General features: G+C 37.8%; 1 protein-coding gene across 15 annotated transcripts in view; it reads left to right on the top strand.

The window, feature by feature from the left end:
• The window catches only part of TRIP12 (thyroid hormone receptor interactor 12), a 79,898-nt gene that overhangs the window by 23,620 nt on the left and 43,378 nt on the right, over positions 1-12,900 (top strand). For 13 of the 15 annotated variants that reach the window (XM_058844402.1, XM_058844400.1, XM_058844404.1 and 10 more), the window contains exons 2-3: positions 3,648-3,794; positions 12,175-12,300. In XM_058844402.1, coding sequence (XP_058700385.1) covers positions 3,697-3,794; positions 12,175-12,300 — 224 coding nt within the window. In that variant the 5' untranslated portion in view covers positions 3,648-3,696. The remainder of the gene's footprint in view (positions 1-3,647; positions 3,795-12,174; positions 12,301-12,900) is intronic. The other 2 variants (XM_058844412.1, XM_058844411.1) reach the window with 1 other exon arrangement.

The following is a 12,900-nucleotide window of genomic DNA, read 5'->3' as shown; positions in this document are numbered from 1 at the left end:
CAAGTGCTTGGAATGAGCTCAGAGATAGAGGGACAAGTCTGAATGAGAACAGTTGAGATTTAGGCACATCTGGGCTCTTCTCTTGTTGTTTTAGGCCGTGGAAGGTGCAGTTGTGAAAATATCTTCATTACTTGACTAACTGGGCACGTGATATTGTTTGGCTTGCAGTGAGACTCAAGTTAGAGTTTTGATGTTAAAGGTCACAGCTGAATCACAAAGCTGCATTTATATTTAAAAGCAAACTGGGAGTCATATGGCAAAAAGAATTTCAATAGGAAATAGAGTTAAGTTGAGAGGTATCGATATAGAAGATAACTCTGGACATCATCTTGACTTGACAGATGCCTTACAGGATAAAACAGTTGTAATTTCATTCTTCTACACAGCTGCATATACTGTGTGTATGACAACACATTGTGCTACATAACTTCTAAGCACAGACTACTTAAAGCGTCTGGCTAACCCTATGTCATTGATTAATCCCAGACAGCAATCAAGCACCAGGCAGCTGCTTGCTCACTCCCCCACTAGTGGGATTGGAAGGGTGAAAACTGGAAAACTTGGGTTGAGATAAAGACAATCTAATAAGAAAAGCAAAAGCCATGCATGCAAGCAAAGCCAGACAAAGAATTAACTGCTCCCCATGGTTGGGCAGATGTTCAGCTTTCTTCAGGAGAGACAAACACCATGGCTCTAAATGTCCTCCCTTTCCTCCTTCTCACTTTATATGTTGAGCATGAAGTCGTGTGGTCTGGAATATCTCTTTGGTCAGTTTGGATCACCTCTCCTCACTGGTTCTTGTCCCAGCCTCCCATGCACCTCAGGTCTTCTCACCAGCATGACTGACAGTACAAAAAGCAGAAAAGGCCTTGGTTCTGTCTAATCATGTTTCACCAATAACAAACATCTGTATTGTCAACTCTATGCTCTATTATCAAAGCTGTGTTCAACAGAAATCCAAAATATGGCCCTGTACCAGCCCCTTTGAGTAAATTCAAGTCTGTCAGAGACAAAACCAGCACACCCAGGCATGTCAGTGTTAAACTAAAGTTTCTCTAGGGAGGGCCGGGATTGCCTGCCTGTGTGATGTTCTCTTCAGCTGACTCTTGTGGTATGTGGAGAAGCCCATGTTCCGGCCCTAGGTGGGAAAGTGTGTGGTTAACCTAGCAGAGGTCTAAGTGAGCACTGCTCCTTGCAGAGTGAAACCTTCTGGAATGCACATTTTAATCAGTACAAGGTGAGACAATAGTTCTGTGGCAACCATTTTGTAGTATGACTGAAAGTTTGACATTAGTACAGTTTCAGTGCTAGCTAACCTTTGTGCAGAAGAGGACACTACTCCCTCCTTTTAGAAAATGCACAAAATGCATCTTATTTCTGATAGTAGAGTTTTTTAAATATATTTTTATATATTTATATTTAATAGATATCTTTGTTTGTATATGAGGAGATAAAAAGAGAACACACAACATTTGAAAGTGCCTGTGACTAACTTCAGCTGGACCCCCTAGGTAGTGCTGGGCCCTTGCTCAGCTTTCAGTCTGGCTAATGCGTGGCTGTGTTTCTTGCATTACTATTCTGAAGACAATAATACAATTTACAATCTCAACTTGACTGATCTGGCTACACCAGGAAGCTGGCATGATTTCTAGCAGCTGCAAGCTTTTTCTGTTTCATTGTAAATCTTGTTGTGCGCCAAAGTATAAGAAGTTGTAGATTGATGGTGTTCCATGTTACTGAAAAGCTTTAAAACTTTCTGTTAGTGGGCATATTGGATTTGAATAAGGAGTTTGAGTAAGAGGAAACAATTGTGAAGAGGGAAGGTTCACCGTTTGAGTAGTAGTGTTTACATCTTTTTCAACTTGGTTGTCAGGACTTCTGTCTAAATTTGTGGGATTGCGTATTTTGTGCTTTACTTATATTCTCTCAAGTTCCTAAGCAAAAGATAAAAAAATAAACCAAACCAAAACAAATGAAGGTAAAAGTGAATTTTTTAATGAATTCTACTTTGTGATTTGCTGCTGTGCTTGATCTCTTAATAAAAAGAACATGAAAAACTTTCAAAAGATGCTTTTGACTCTTGTGATGTGTGGATTAGGATGGAGAGCAATTCTTCTGCCTAACTTATATTCTTGTTCAATTCCTGGAGATATTTAAAGTATTTCTGGCATGCTAAGTGTGACCTTTCAAATATTACAGTGTAACAAGATTGAATCTGAGCTAGCAGAATCCTGATCAATAATTTCCTGTGCTGCACAGGTGTATGGATGATATAAGTGTTCCTTTTAGCATTATATGTGACGTAATGGTTTCCATAATATGAGTGTATATGCCTGGTCTCTTATGGTCTACAGTAAAACTGCATCATTTAGGATTCTGTCTTTGTCCTCACTTCCTCTCCTGGCACCTTTGTTCACTTCTGTAGGCCCTTTTCAGAAGAATAGACAATTATGTTCAGCTATTCACTGTTTTTACTGACAATGCCAGATCTTGAAAATTATTTCATTGGAGACATTTGAATTTGAATCTGAAGCTGCAGTGTTTTAAACTTTCTTGTGGCAGGTTTCTTACTTGCTGTCCTTTAGATACAATAAGTACCAAGTCAGCATATAGACAACCGAGTTCTAAAACTTGGGTTACTTTCCTTCTTAAAGCTGCTTCTTTTCACCTGCAGATACGTTTTTTTTTTACCAGATTCCACAAAATTAGAAACAGTAAAACTGGATTTGCTGGTTGTGGTCCTGTTGCTATGCTCTACATGAAAATACCAATTTAGCATAGGATGCAGAAGTTATCTCTCTTCACTGAGGAATTAACTGAGGCTTGTTCTGGAAATATGTCAGTTTCTGAGGACTGTGGCTGGGGGTTATGTTAGTCTTCTATAAACAGTTACCAAAATAATACCTGTAGACCTCTAGCAGTCACAAAGCAATTCCAAAATTAGTAATACAAAGCCATCATAGAATATTTTGTAGAAATATTTGTATGTATGCATCAATCCTTCTGTCTCAAATACCTTTTCCCTTTAATTTAGCTCTCATGAGCAGAACTTCCTGATTACAAAGCTAGATATTTTTTCCTGAATGACCGTATATCTTGCGTTATGTAAAATAAAGTTGCAGAAATCAGACTAGAGAAGGAAGCTCTTTGGAAAGCACTGTAGTTATGTTGTGAATGCTGGTGCTTATTCCTGAAATGGGACTTGTAATCTCCTATGATGAAAGTTAAAATACTTGAATGCTGTTGCTGTCTATCAAGCACTGAATTTTTTCTTAACATCAATAAACACAGATTCTCCCAAATTGCATTTGTCCTGGCTCCTTATAATTAGTGAAGCTGTCTAGAAAAGAAGTGTGTCATCACAAAATCATAGAGGAGTTTGTAGTTTGGGTTGGAAGGGATCTTTAAAGGTCATTTAGTTCAGTATATCATCTGTATGCTATAGATACCAAAACCTGTTTGCCCTGTATTAAGGTTCTGAATGTTCTTGAGAAGAACCTTGTCCATGTGTCTTTTAGTTAAAAATGGTTTAAAAGTTTTTGTCTTCAGTTTTTGCTTAAATGATAGCATTTTACATTTGCCTCTGGAGGTGTGGCGGTGAGTCTTCATACCACATATCTTATGGCTCTTCCTCTCTTGTCTTCCAGTGAATGATAGTGTCTAGAAAGGGTATGTCCCTTCAGGAGAGAGGTGCCAATGTCCAACCGGCCTAATAACAATCCAGGGGGGTCACTGCGACGTTCACAGAGGAACACTGCCGGGGCCCAGCCACAAGACGACGCAGTAGGAGGAAGGTATGACTGCTATGTATGAGTGTCCAAATGTGTATCAGTGAAATGGATGTGATGTAAAGAATGATGTTTTCTACCCTGCAATCCAAGCATTGAAACGTGCATAAAATCTCTTTGCCCCTGAAATGCTACCTGTACTGTTACTGCAGGGGATTAACCCATGGATTCCTCACTACCATACATGTTCAGCTAGAATAGCAGAAGTAGAACTATAGGGGGAAGAAGTCTGTTTTCCATAAATCACAGGTAGTGATTATTTCTTCCCTGATATTAAAAATATGGGAGGGGGGTGACAGAGGGAGTCTGTTACTGGCAATCTGGGAAAATGTGTTCTTCGAGTAGACTGAATAAATAGTACTTTGTTACCTTTGTACTGCCTATAAATCCTGTGCAGCTGTTGAAGAATTCAAGAGAAAAAAGATTTACTATCGTTTAATATGCCTAATTGTGAGCAAGTGGACCAGGTTGTTTTTGCTCTGTAAGTGGTTGCCTCTGCAGTACAGAACAAAGAAGATCCTTAAAACTTTTCTGTGGATGACTATTGTTACTGCCATGAGTGAAGACTGTATGGATATAAGTGTTTCTTTAACTTTGCTGAAAGGTCAGCCTAATGAAGAAAGGCTAAAGTGTGATGTTAGGCAAATTATCTATATTCTGCTCCCTTAGATATGTTACTGGTACAGTTGTTGCATAAGTGTTCCCTGGGCTTGATTTTTTTGGAATGAGTATTAAAATATTACAGATCAGTGGCACAAAAGTTTTTTACTATGAAGGAACTGGTCTATAAAGCTTAATGAAGATAAGGCCTATTTCTTACTAGTATTAAGTCTAAGAACAAGATGAACAATTGTTGAATAGGTAAAGAAGGCCAACTTCTAAGGAGCTTTGGGGAGAATAATTCAATCTGAAAAATGCAGCTTCACGTTCTCTAAATTAGTCTAGTATACAAGTGGAAGAGGTGATAAATACAAGGCTTCTCCCCTCACATAATGTGGCATAAGGAAGGGGAAGTTGCTGCCTTACATAGTTGACTATTTTGTAAGCTAGAATTGGTTTTGGAGAATTCCTCTGTTAAAAGAGGCATAGTGAGTCCTTCGTTCCCTTTTGCCCATTCTGTCTTGTCTCTGCATCTCAGTGGATGTTTAAATTAGGTATTGCCCTACTAACTCTTTCCTTCTAACTGAACTTTGCCTGGGGCTAATAAGGCTCCTCCTAGAATAAAGAATTGGAAGCAAGTTATTTGGAGATGAGATGGGGGATTCTTCTTCAGGTGTCTACTGTTAGTTCAGATTTTACAGCAGAATGCCAGAGAGAAGCTCCACAGTGAGTGAGTCAGACAAACTGAAGAATTTTAAGGGTAGCACTGTTTTCTTTTAAGAAGGTCACTCATCCATTGTTTTGATGCATTGTGATCTGTTATGCTGTCATAAAATGATTGAAGATTCACTTGTCTGAAATGACTGGACCAGTTCCACCCCTCATGAGAGCTGTGCCAGACTTCCATGAACAAAAGTGTATTCACTCTTAAACTGTGTTAGACCATTATCAGAAGCAGAACTCTTTGCTAAAGTGAAGAGGGTAGAAGAAGCTTACAGTCCTCTTCGAATCTGGGTCTCTTTAGAACAGGACCTCCCCTGCCTTGCATTTCTGAGCAAGCATTTTGAGCTGGCAAAGCCTATAAAAAGGCTGGGTTAAAGCATGCTGGTTAATGCAAAAATTTAAAATGAATTAGTCTTCTTTTACTGTCATCAGCATCTCCATTTTAGTAAGGTGCTGGGTAGAAATGGCTATTGTACAAGGACCAATGCAAGATGGATCTGTCTGATCCTTATAAAATTTGTAGATGACATGGGAAGAGACAGGCTCTCAGATAAGTTTTTAGCTGGTGCCTGTCTTTGGACACAAACCTCACAGGACTCACCCTTCCATGTGTCTAGCATGTATGTTTCAGTTCTGCTGCTGAGCAGTATACAGGAGGGTCTAGAGTTCACAGCTTAATGTGTTTTGTTATGCCTTGCTGTACTCCAGTGATAAACACTGCTTTGGCTGCTGTATTAAAAAAACCCAACAAAACCCCAAACACTGAGCAGAAAACAATACACTTTTTCTTACATTAAGGGGTTCTTGGGGATGCCTGACAACTTATTTTCAGTCTTTCTTGCATTTGTCATGAGTAAAATGTAGCTCTTCAGTTTCAGCTGTAAAATTGCTTAAAATAGAATAAACTGTGGAAAGACTAGTTTCAATAATATGCTTATATTGTGCAAATAACCGAACTTGGGATGTATCTATGTTAGTATTTCAGCTTGAGCTGGGAATTGCTTCTTTTGAGGCCAGTCATCCTCACCTGCTGTGTTTTGGCCAGTGTGGGGTGGTCTTGGAGAGCTTGAACTGGAATCTTTTTGGATGAAACTGAACTGAAAGTTGTTTTCTATGAGAGCAGTTTGTGCATGCTAGTCACTTGTAGTTGTAATCTGGTATACTTTGAAGTAGAAATCATTGAAATGAAGAGATGGTGGACACTGATCCTTAATGGCAACTGTCTTGCTTTATAGATTTTCTTCTGTTGATCCATACTACTTCTTGATGTTGTTGTACAGAGAGTGTGAGATTTTATTCAGCCACTTTATTAGTTCCATGCATTTCTTACCCTCCCTCAATGTACAACAAACCAATACACAAAGATGAAAAATTCCCAATAAAAAAGAGGGAATTGGACAGTAATGTGACTCTGTAGAGGGTTGTTGCTTCATACCTAAAATTAGCCACAAAGTTTGTAAGCAGACTTAGGGGCCACACCTTCTGAAGTGTTGGAGGTTACTTCACTTTGGTCATAGATATGCAATCATAACCCTTCAAGCAAGGACAGGTTTTGATACTGTCTGAACTTGTGTACTTGATTGCATTTCTGCTTTGTATAAATAGCTTTCTCAGTGCTGGAAATGCAACAGCTTTTTTCTTAAAGCTTTTTTGTGGCTGAGGTGCGTGCATTTTCAAAATACAAATTAAGTGACGAAAGCTTGGAGAGTTTATGCAGTTTGTCACTCGTAATTTCAGACTTGGATGTGAAGGCCAGTAATTCAAGGTAAGCACGTGGTATGGCCAGATGGCCTTGTATTAGCCTTAGAGTTGCCTCAATCTCTTTTATGCTCTGGCTGGAGTGAATGCAAGAGACTTAAGTTGATAAAGGTGTTAAAAAAGAGAGAGTCAGGAAAATGATAGTGCTGCCAAGCTGAAGTGCTAATGTATGTCTTTCTATAATCTTTGACACTTCTACAGCTTAAAGGTCTTTTGTTAAAACTCTGCCAATTTAACTTGCTGAGCTGCTACTGTTCACTTGTGTGAAGACCTTGGAAATTCCAAACTTCTCTCTGGTCTGTTCTAAATACAGAATCTCCCTCCTGTTACATTGAGTATTGACAGACTGGCTTAACCTGGAAGCAACAATGCAAACCCATTTTCCTCTAGACTGGGCCTGTTTGATATCCCCATAATGTCAATACTTGATTCACAGTGAGTGGGGGATGCCTGTAATAGTTTTCTGCTGGAGTTCTACCAGCAATTTCACACTCAGCATAGTAACTTGATAGGAGCTTTGAGAGTTTGATTTTGAGGTGTATTGTTTAAAGGTACAAACAGTGATACTAAGCTCAAGGAAGTGTAGAAAGACAGATGCTGTTTATTTGCAGTTTGTGCTGTAACAGTGATGTGTATTCTTCTCTAAAAGAAGGAAGGGGTCTGTATTTGAAGAGGGATGTATGAACTGGTGGTGTTATCATTCCCTCCTCATGTGTGCATGTAAGCAAATTGGCCTTGATGAAGCTGGACTAATGTGATTCTTCACTTTCTGTTGTCTGTAGTGATTTTGCAATAACTGTGCTTTGGATGAATTTAAGCTCTTGTAGGTATTATAGTTCTTACTGGTTTTATTACCGTTTTAAAAAGTATTTAGTGTTTATCTCAGAATTCAGAATTAATGTTACAATGGCACCTTTATAATGGTACAGCGTGAACCCTGTCTTAAGTGTCTGTTGGAGCACTCTCCACTGAAGGGTGAATCTTTGCAGGTTTTTGAGGAAGCAAGAATGATGCTAAAGTTTCCCTTTGCAGCAGTAAACTGAAGCAGATGTGTTAATGAAGCTTTCTTTTCATAGGGGTAGGAGGAGGGGGTGGAAGGTACTTACTGTCATTTTCTTAACTGTATATTGACATTGTTAGCATGTGTGTTGAAGAATTGTTCCCTCCTGGCTTAGTTCCCAGTGATGCCATAGGATTTACTTTGAATGGGAGCAATTTGGAACTGGTATTGTGAGGCACACAATAAGATCTTTTCTGGACATGGAGCAGTTGATTGTTCCTTTCAGTTGTGAGCAATGTTTTACTGTGTTGGTATAGAGTAATGGAAGTGGGCCCATGTACTAGAAGTTTTTTTATCAGTGCTGCAGAAGTTATTTTTTTATTAGTGGCATTAAATGACAGTGGTGCTTATCTTTTTGCATGTTGTTAGTCTTAAGGAATCTTTAGGAGTAGTAGTATTTAAGTAGCATATCACTTTGATGTAAATAACTGCTATGCTGTTCCTTTATATGAAAGTAGGATTCTTTATAAGCAAATTTTAATGTTTTAGACTAAAATATATACATGTTCATGTGTACTTGGAATTGAAGGCTAAATGATAAATGAGATCCCTGTTGGCTGTGTGTAGGATTAAGATATAAGCAGAAAGAGCACTTTTGTCAGTTATATTGCTTTTGTTCTAAACAGGACTTGTTTTTGGACCAGTCTTGGTGATATCAACTGGTAAGAACTTATCTGAGACCTGTAAAAAACTAAATATGATGTTTGAGTTGGTGGGGAAGACATTTGGAGTATTTCTGAGGAGAGAAAGTAGATGTTTTTCCACAGCTTTTTTTTCATCTGTGCTATCACTTTTTTCTTAATCTCATTTTTGACAGAAATAAAAGGATAGTTTTTGCAGACTTTGTTTGGAAGCATTTAATAGCTTACTCTCAGCTGCTGAGGAGCATGACTTAGATTAAACACTTTGTTTATTAACTAACTTCAAAAGGTTGTTTTCTTTTTTTTTTAATATGCAGAGAGTAACTCTCTGAGAACAGGTTCTAGTAGGTTCTTTATTATGGTTTTGCTCAGGGCTGGCATTTTCCACCATACTGTTTATATAACACAGCAAGCTAAATGGTGGCTAGCTTGTCAACTTCTGTATGTGTGCTACTCTGAACTTGAGTGTCTGCCTATGAATTAAAATGTGCATCAGCAGACAGCTTTGCCCAGTTGAATGAAGCCTTGGAGTTGTTTATGAAACTGTCTTTAAGTTTGGGGAGGGAAGGAAAACAAAAAAGCCCTACAAAACACAACTTGAAGGTACAGCAGGAGCTCAATCTTTCTGGAGCTGCCCAAGAGTGGAAATGGATGAACGCAAGTTCATAAATACTTAGCTTGTAATTTTTTGTCATTAATGGGGAACTTGGTCTCTTGAAACACTTGTTGCTGGAATGATGCTTCTTAATGAATGATACATTAATGGAAAAGACCGAAGAACCTGTAATCGTGAGTTACAAGTGAAAAGCCTTGGATTATAGACAAAAGTACACGTAGCTTACAACCTTAAAATCAGCCTTCCAGCTGTGCATGTGTATTTTATAGCACTTGATTGCTCTGCAAGCACTACTCATTCTGAACTTTACAGACTACTCTAACTACCTTTGTATGCGAATTAACTTTTTTAAGGAGACCTTAAGTAAACTGTCACAATTTAAATATAAATTGGGACAATGATGCTTGCTGGTGTATGGTTAAAGTTTTTACCTTAATCCTGTAATCAAATTCTCAGTGTTCTTGTGTAAACCTGAGAGGGGAGTTCATGTCATGTTCCTGTTGACTGACATGCTACTGCATGCACAGTTGCTATTGTATTGTGGACCTTCTCTTTGCAATACATACAAGGTGAATGATTAAACTCAGAATGAGAGGTGAGAGCATAAGTAGGTGTTCTAAAATAAAATGTAAAAAAATTTCTCAGTTGTGACTCTCCATTTGTGAGGTTTCTAGAGTAATCTTTCTACTCAGAAGGCTGCTTGCACTGATAGCTTAATGGATAAAGAAAGCAAAGCAAATGCTAATAATCTGCATGTATTCATGATCCCTAAGATATGGCTGTAGCTTTAACAGTCCACACAAACTGGACATCAGTATGAAAGTGTATTTGTAAAACTTGTAAGAATCAGAAGGGTTTAAATGTGAAAGGGGAGGAGCTGGAAACGAGTAGAAACTTGTCAGTGCATGTTTTACATCTATTGTTTTAGCAGTATTTTAGTTGAAAAGATCTTCAATTATTATGTTTTGTGAATATCTAAAGCAAAACAAAAATCTTTACAGGAAAGTAACCTTTTAAAATATACTTCAAAATAAATGAACCCTGATCAGCTTAGCTTACATAAAACTCGAGTTTCCTGCCAAATGTAAATTATGTAATAATGTCTGTTACTCCCATAATAAAAACATTTCACAGGGAAAATTAAATTTCACGCCTTAATCTTTTGTTGGGAAAAAGAAAACCCAAACACTCAAGATTAGGTGAAACACTGCCAAGTTTACCTTGATGGAGCTTGCTATTGTGACCTCAAGATCTAACGGTTTTATTTCACTTGCTCTTGATAGTAAACAATGTTTCTTATAGTATGATAAATAAAAATTAATTACTGGAGTAGGGAAGATGCTGTTAATTTAATCTTTTCAGGCTGACATGGACTTAGATGGGGCACAGAAAGTGTTGAATATGTACTGTCTGTGTGTTCATCTGAGTAACTGCCTAAACGAGAATAATTCAGAAGCAAGCAGGAGGAGCAAAGTTGTCAAGAAAAACAGTTGTAATACTGAAGTATTACTGTTTTTACTCTAAGAGAATTAGCATTTGGTTATCATCTGGATGGTTAGCCTTGGTACTTGTTTTCTACTGAGATTCAAGTTTGTGTTGAAATCCTGAAGAGGATGGGGAAGCTTTCTGGTCAATAGTATACTTAGCTCTGCCTTTACTACTAGACTTCTGGCATTCCATTGGAAAAAGCTGTTTGAAAGTTTGTGGAACTCTTACCGCTTCCACTTGGTCTATTTCCCTGAACTTCATGATGTTTGGGGGTTATGGGTTGGAGCAGGACACTTAAATTGGAAGTCCACATTCCTCACCATCCTCCATGGATGTTTGCAGAGCTCAACTCAGAAGCTATCTAGGCCTGGGTTAATAGCATATGACCATGTAATCAGCAGTTCTTTAACTTTGAAACATTACATCTAGTATTAATGCTAGACTGAATTGAGGTTTTTCAAATGTTGGTGGTTCTTGGGGCTTCTGTATAGGTAGGATATGTGCAGATATAGTATTCCCTGTGCCAGCTGAGTCAAAAGTGCATTTTATCTAGGGAAGTGCAAGTGAGATGTCCCTTGCCTTAGCAATTATTTATACTGTCCTGTTTTAAATGCTGATGAGCACTATTCTGAGTCTTGTAGATGGTAATTCTGAGTGGATTTCAAAGTAAATGTGGAAAATATGAAGATGTAGCTTAAGTCTTAAATTTTATCTGTGGTGTGTAGTATTATCTTTGTCCTTCAGTTAGAGCTCATACAATAAACCATTTTTTTCATGCGGCTGGAAGCTGCTTAGAAGATGTCCTACAGCTTATCTGTGTGAAACTTGTTCCTGTCTCTGACATCACAAGTTTCCTGTCTCGTTTGACTACCTTCATTGGTAGTGTGCATTTCTTCATTCCTCTTACTTCAGCTGTTACCAAACAGCTCTCAGTCCTTTGAACTGAATCTTGCAGCCAGAAAATAACTGGTATGGTTGAGCTTTCCTACCAAGTGGAACTGGCTGCATTCCCATTCTGAACATTTGATTTTTTCTTTTTAAACTGAAGAGCAAAGATGTAAATAATCACAACCGTATAAAGACTTAATGCCTGGAATCTGAAGGTAGATGAGTATATATCTATTTTTGAGAAGAGATCTTTGACAGATGCTCTAGTCTTGTGCTTTACTGTGCTAGCTTAATGCTTAAGTGAATAATTCAGTAATCTTGCACACCAGAAAGATCTGAACTTATCTGCAAAATTCAGATGGAAGATGTTTTATTCATTTAAAATGACTAAATAATTGTGTGCTTTGCAAAACAGTTTCACTGGTAGTGATTTGTAATTGCATCAGGTGGTTCTTTTGAAATGCTACTTTAATATTAGAAGCTGATATGGACAGATTCGTAGCTGTAAATTAATATGTGTAAATGCTTCAAAAATAAACAATATTCCACCTACAGGTCTGTATCTTTATCTTGGAATCCTGATAGCTTTCTGTTTTGACTTTCTGCTGACAGGTCACATTTAGGGCAGGCAAAACATAAGGCACATAGCCCTCCTGAGAGTAGAAAATCTATTTCAAAGACACCCAAAGTGCAGTCTAATACTACTTCTGAGCAGTCCAAGGGACACTTTTCTAAAAGGTAATTGTGCTTCATATTCATATGTTAACCGGTGTTATCTGCACTTCAAAAATTTGTATAATTGAATTATACAGAGTTCTAATAAAACGTATGACTAATGGATATTTAACTAATCTAGGTATTGCATTCACTGGATATATTTCAGTGTTTCCAATTATGTTTGCTTTTTCTTTTCTAATTCACCAACTAAGAGCATTCCATCAGTGATGGGGAGGAAATTATTTCTGCATAACTAGTCCTGGAATACTTGCAAGGTGTTTCTCCCCTTCTTCTGCTTCATGTTGGGGGAAGATTGCCCGTGTAGTTTAGAGCAATGTCCAATATTAATTGAAATGTGCAATAATCTAAAGTAGGCCTGTGTTCATGGTATTCATCTTTGTATTGCTTGTCTGCTCTTCATATGCTTCTGCTTATATACACACTGGAACAGTTTTCTATCACATAAAAGAATTTTGCCATTTTTGTATTTGATTCACTACATCAATTTAAAGATTGATGAGAAACTATCCTTTCCTTAAGAGCCTTTCTTGAACTAGAATCCAGTTATGACTAGTTATGCATTACTGAACACTCCTTACTCTCTTGTGGAACTTACATTCC

The sequence above is a fragment of the Poecile atricapillus genome, chromosome 8 (genome assembly GCF_030490865.1).
Source record: "Poecile atricapillus isolate bPoeAtr1 chromosome 8, bPoeAtr1.hap1, whole genome shotgun sequence".
NCBI classification, from domain to species: Eukaryota; Metazoa; Chordata; class Aves; order Passeriformes; family Paridae; genus Poecile; species Poecile atricapillus.
This window is presented reverse-complemented; position numbering and strand designations above follow the sequence as displayed.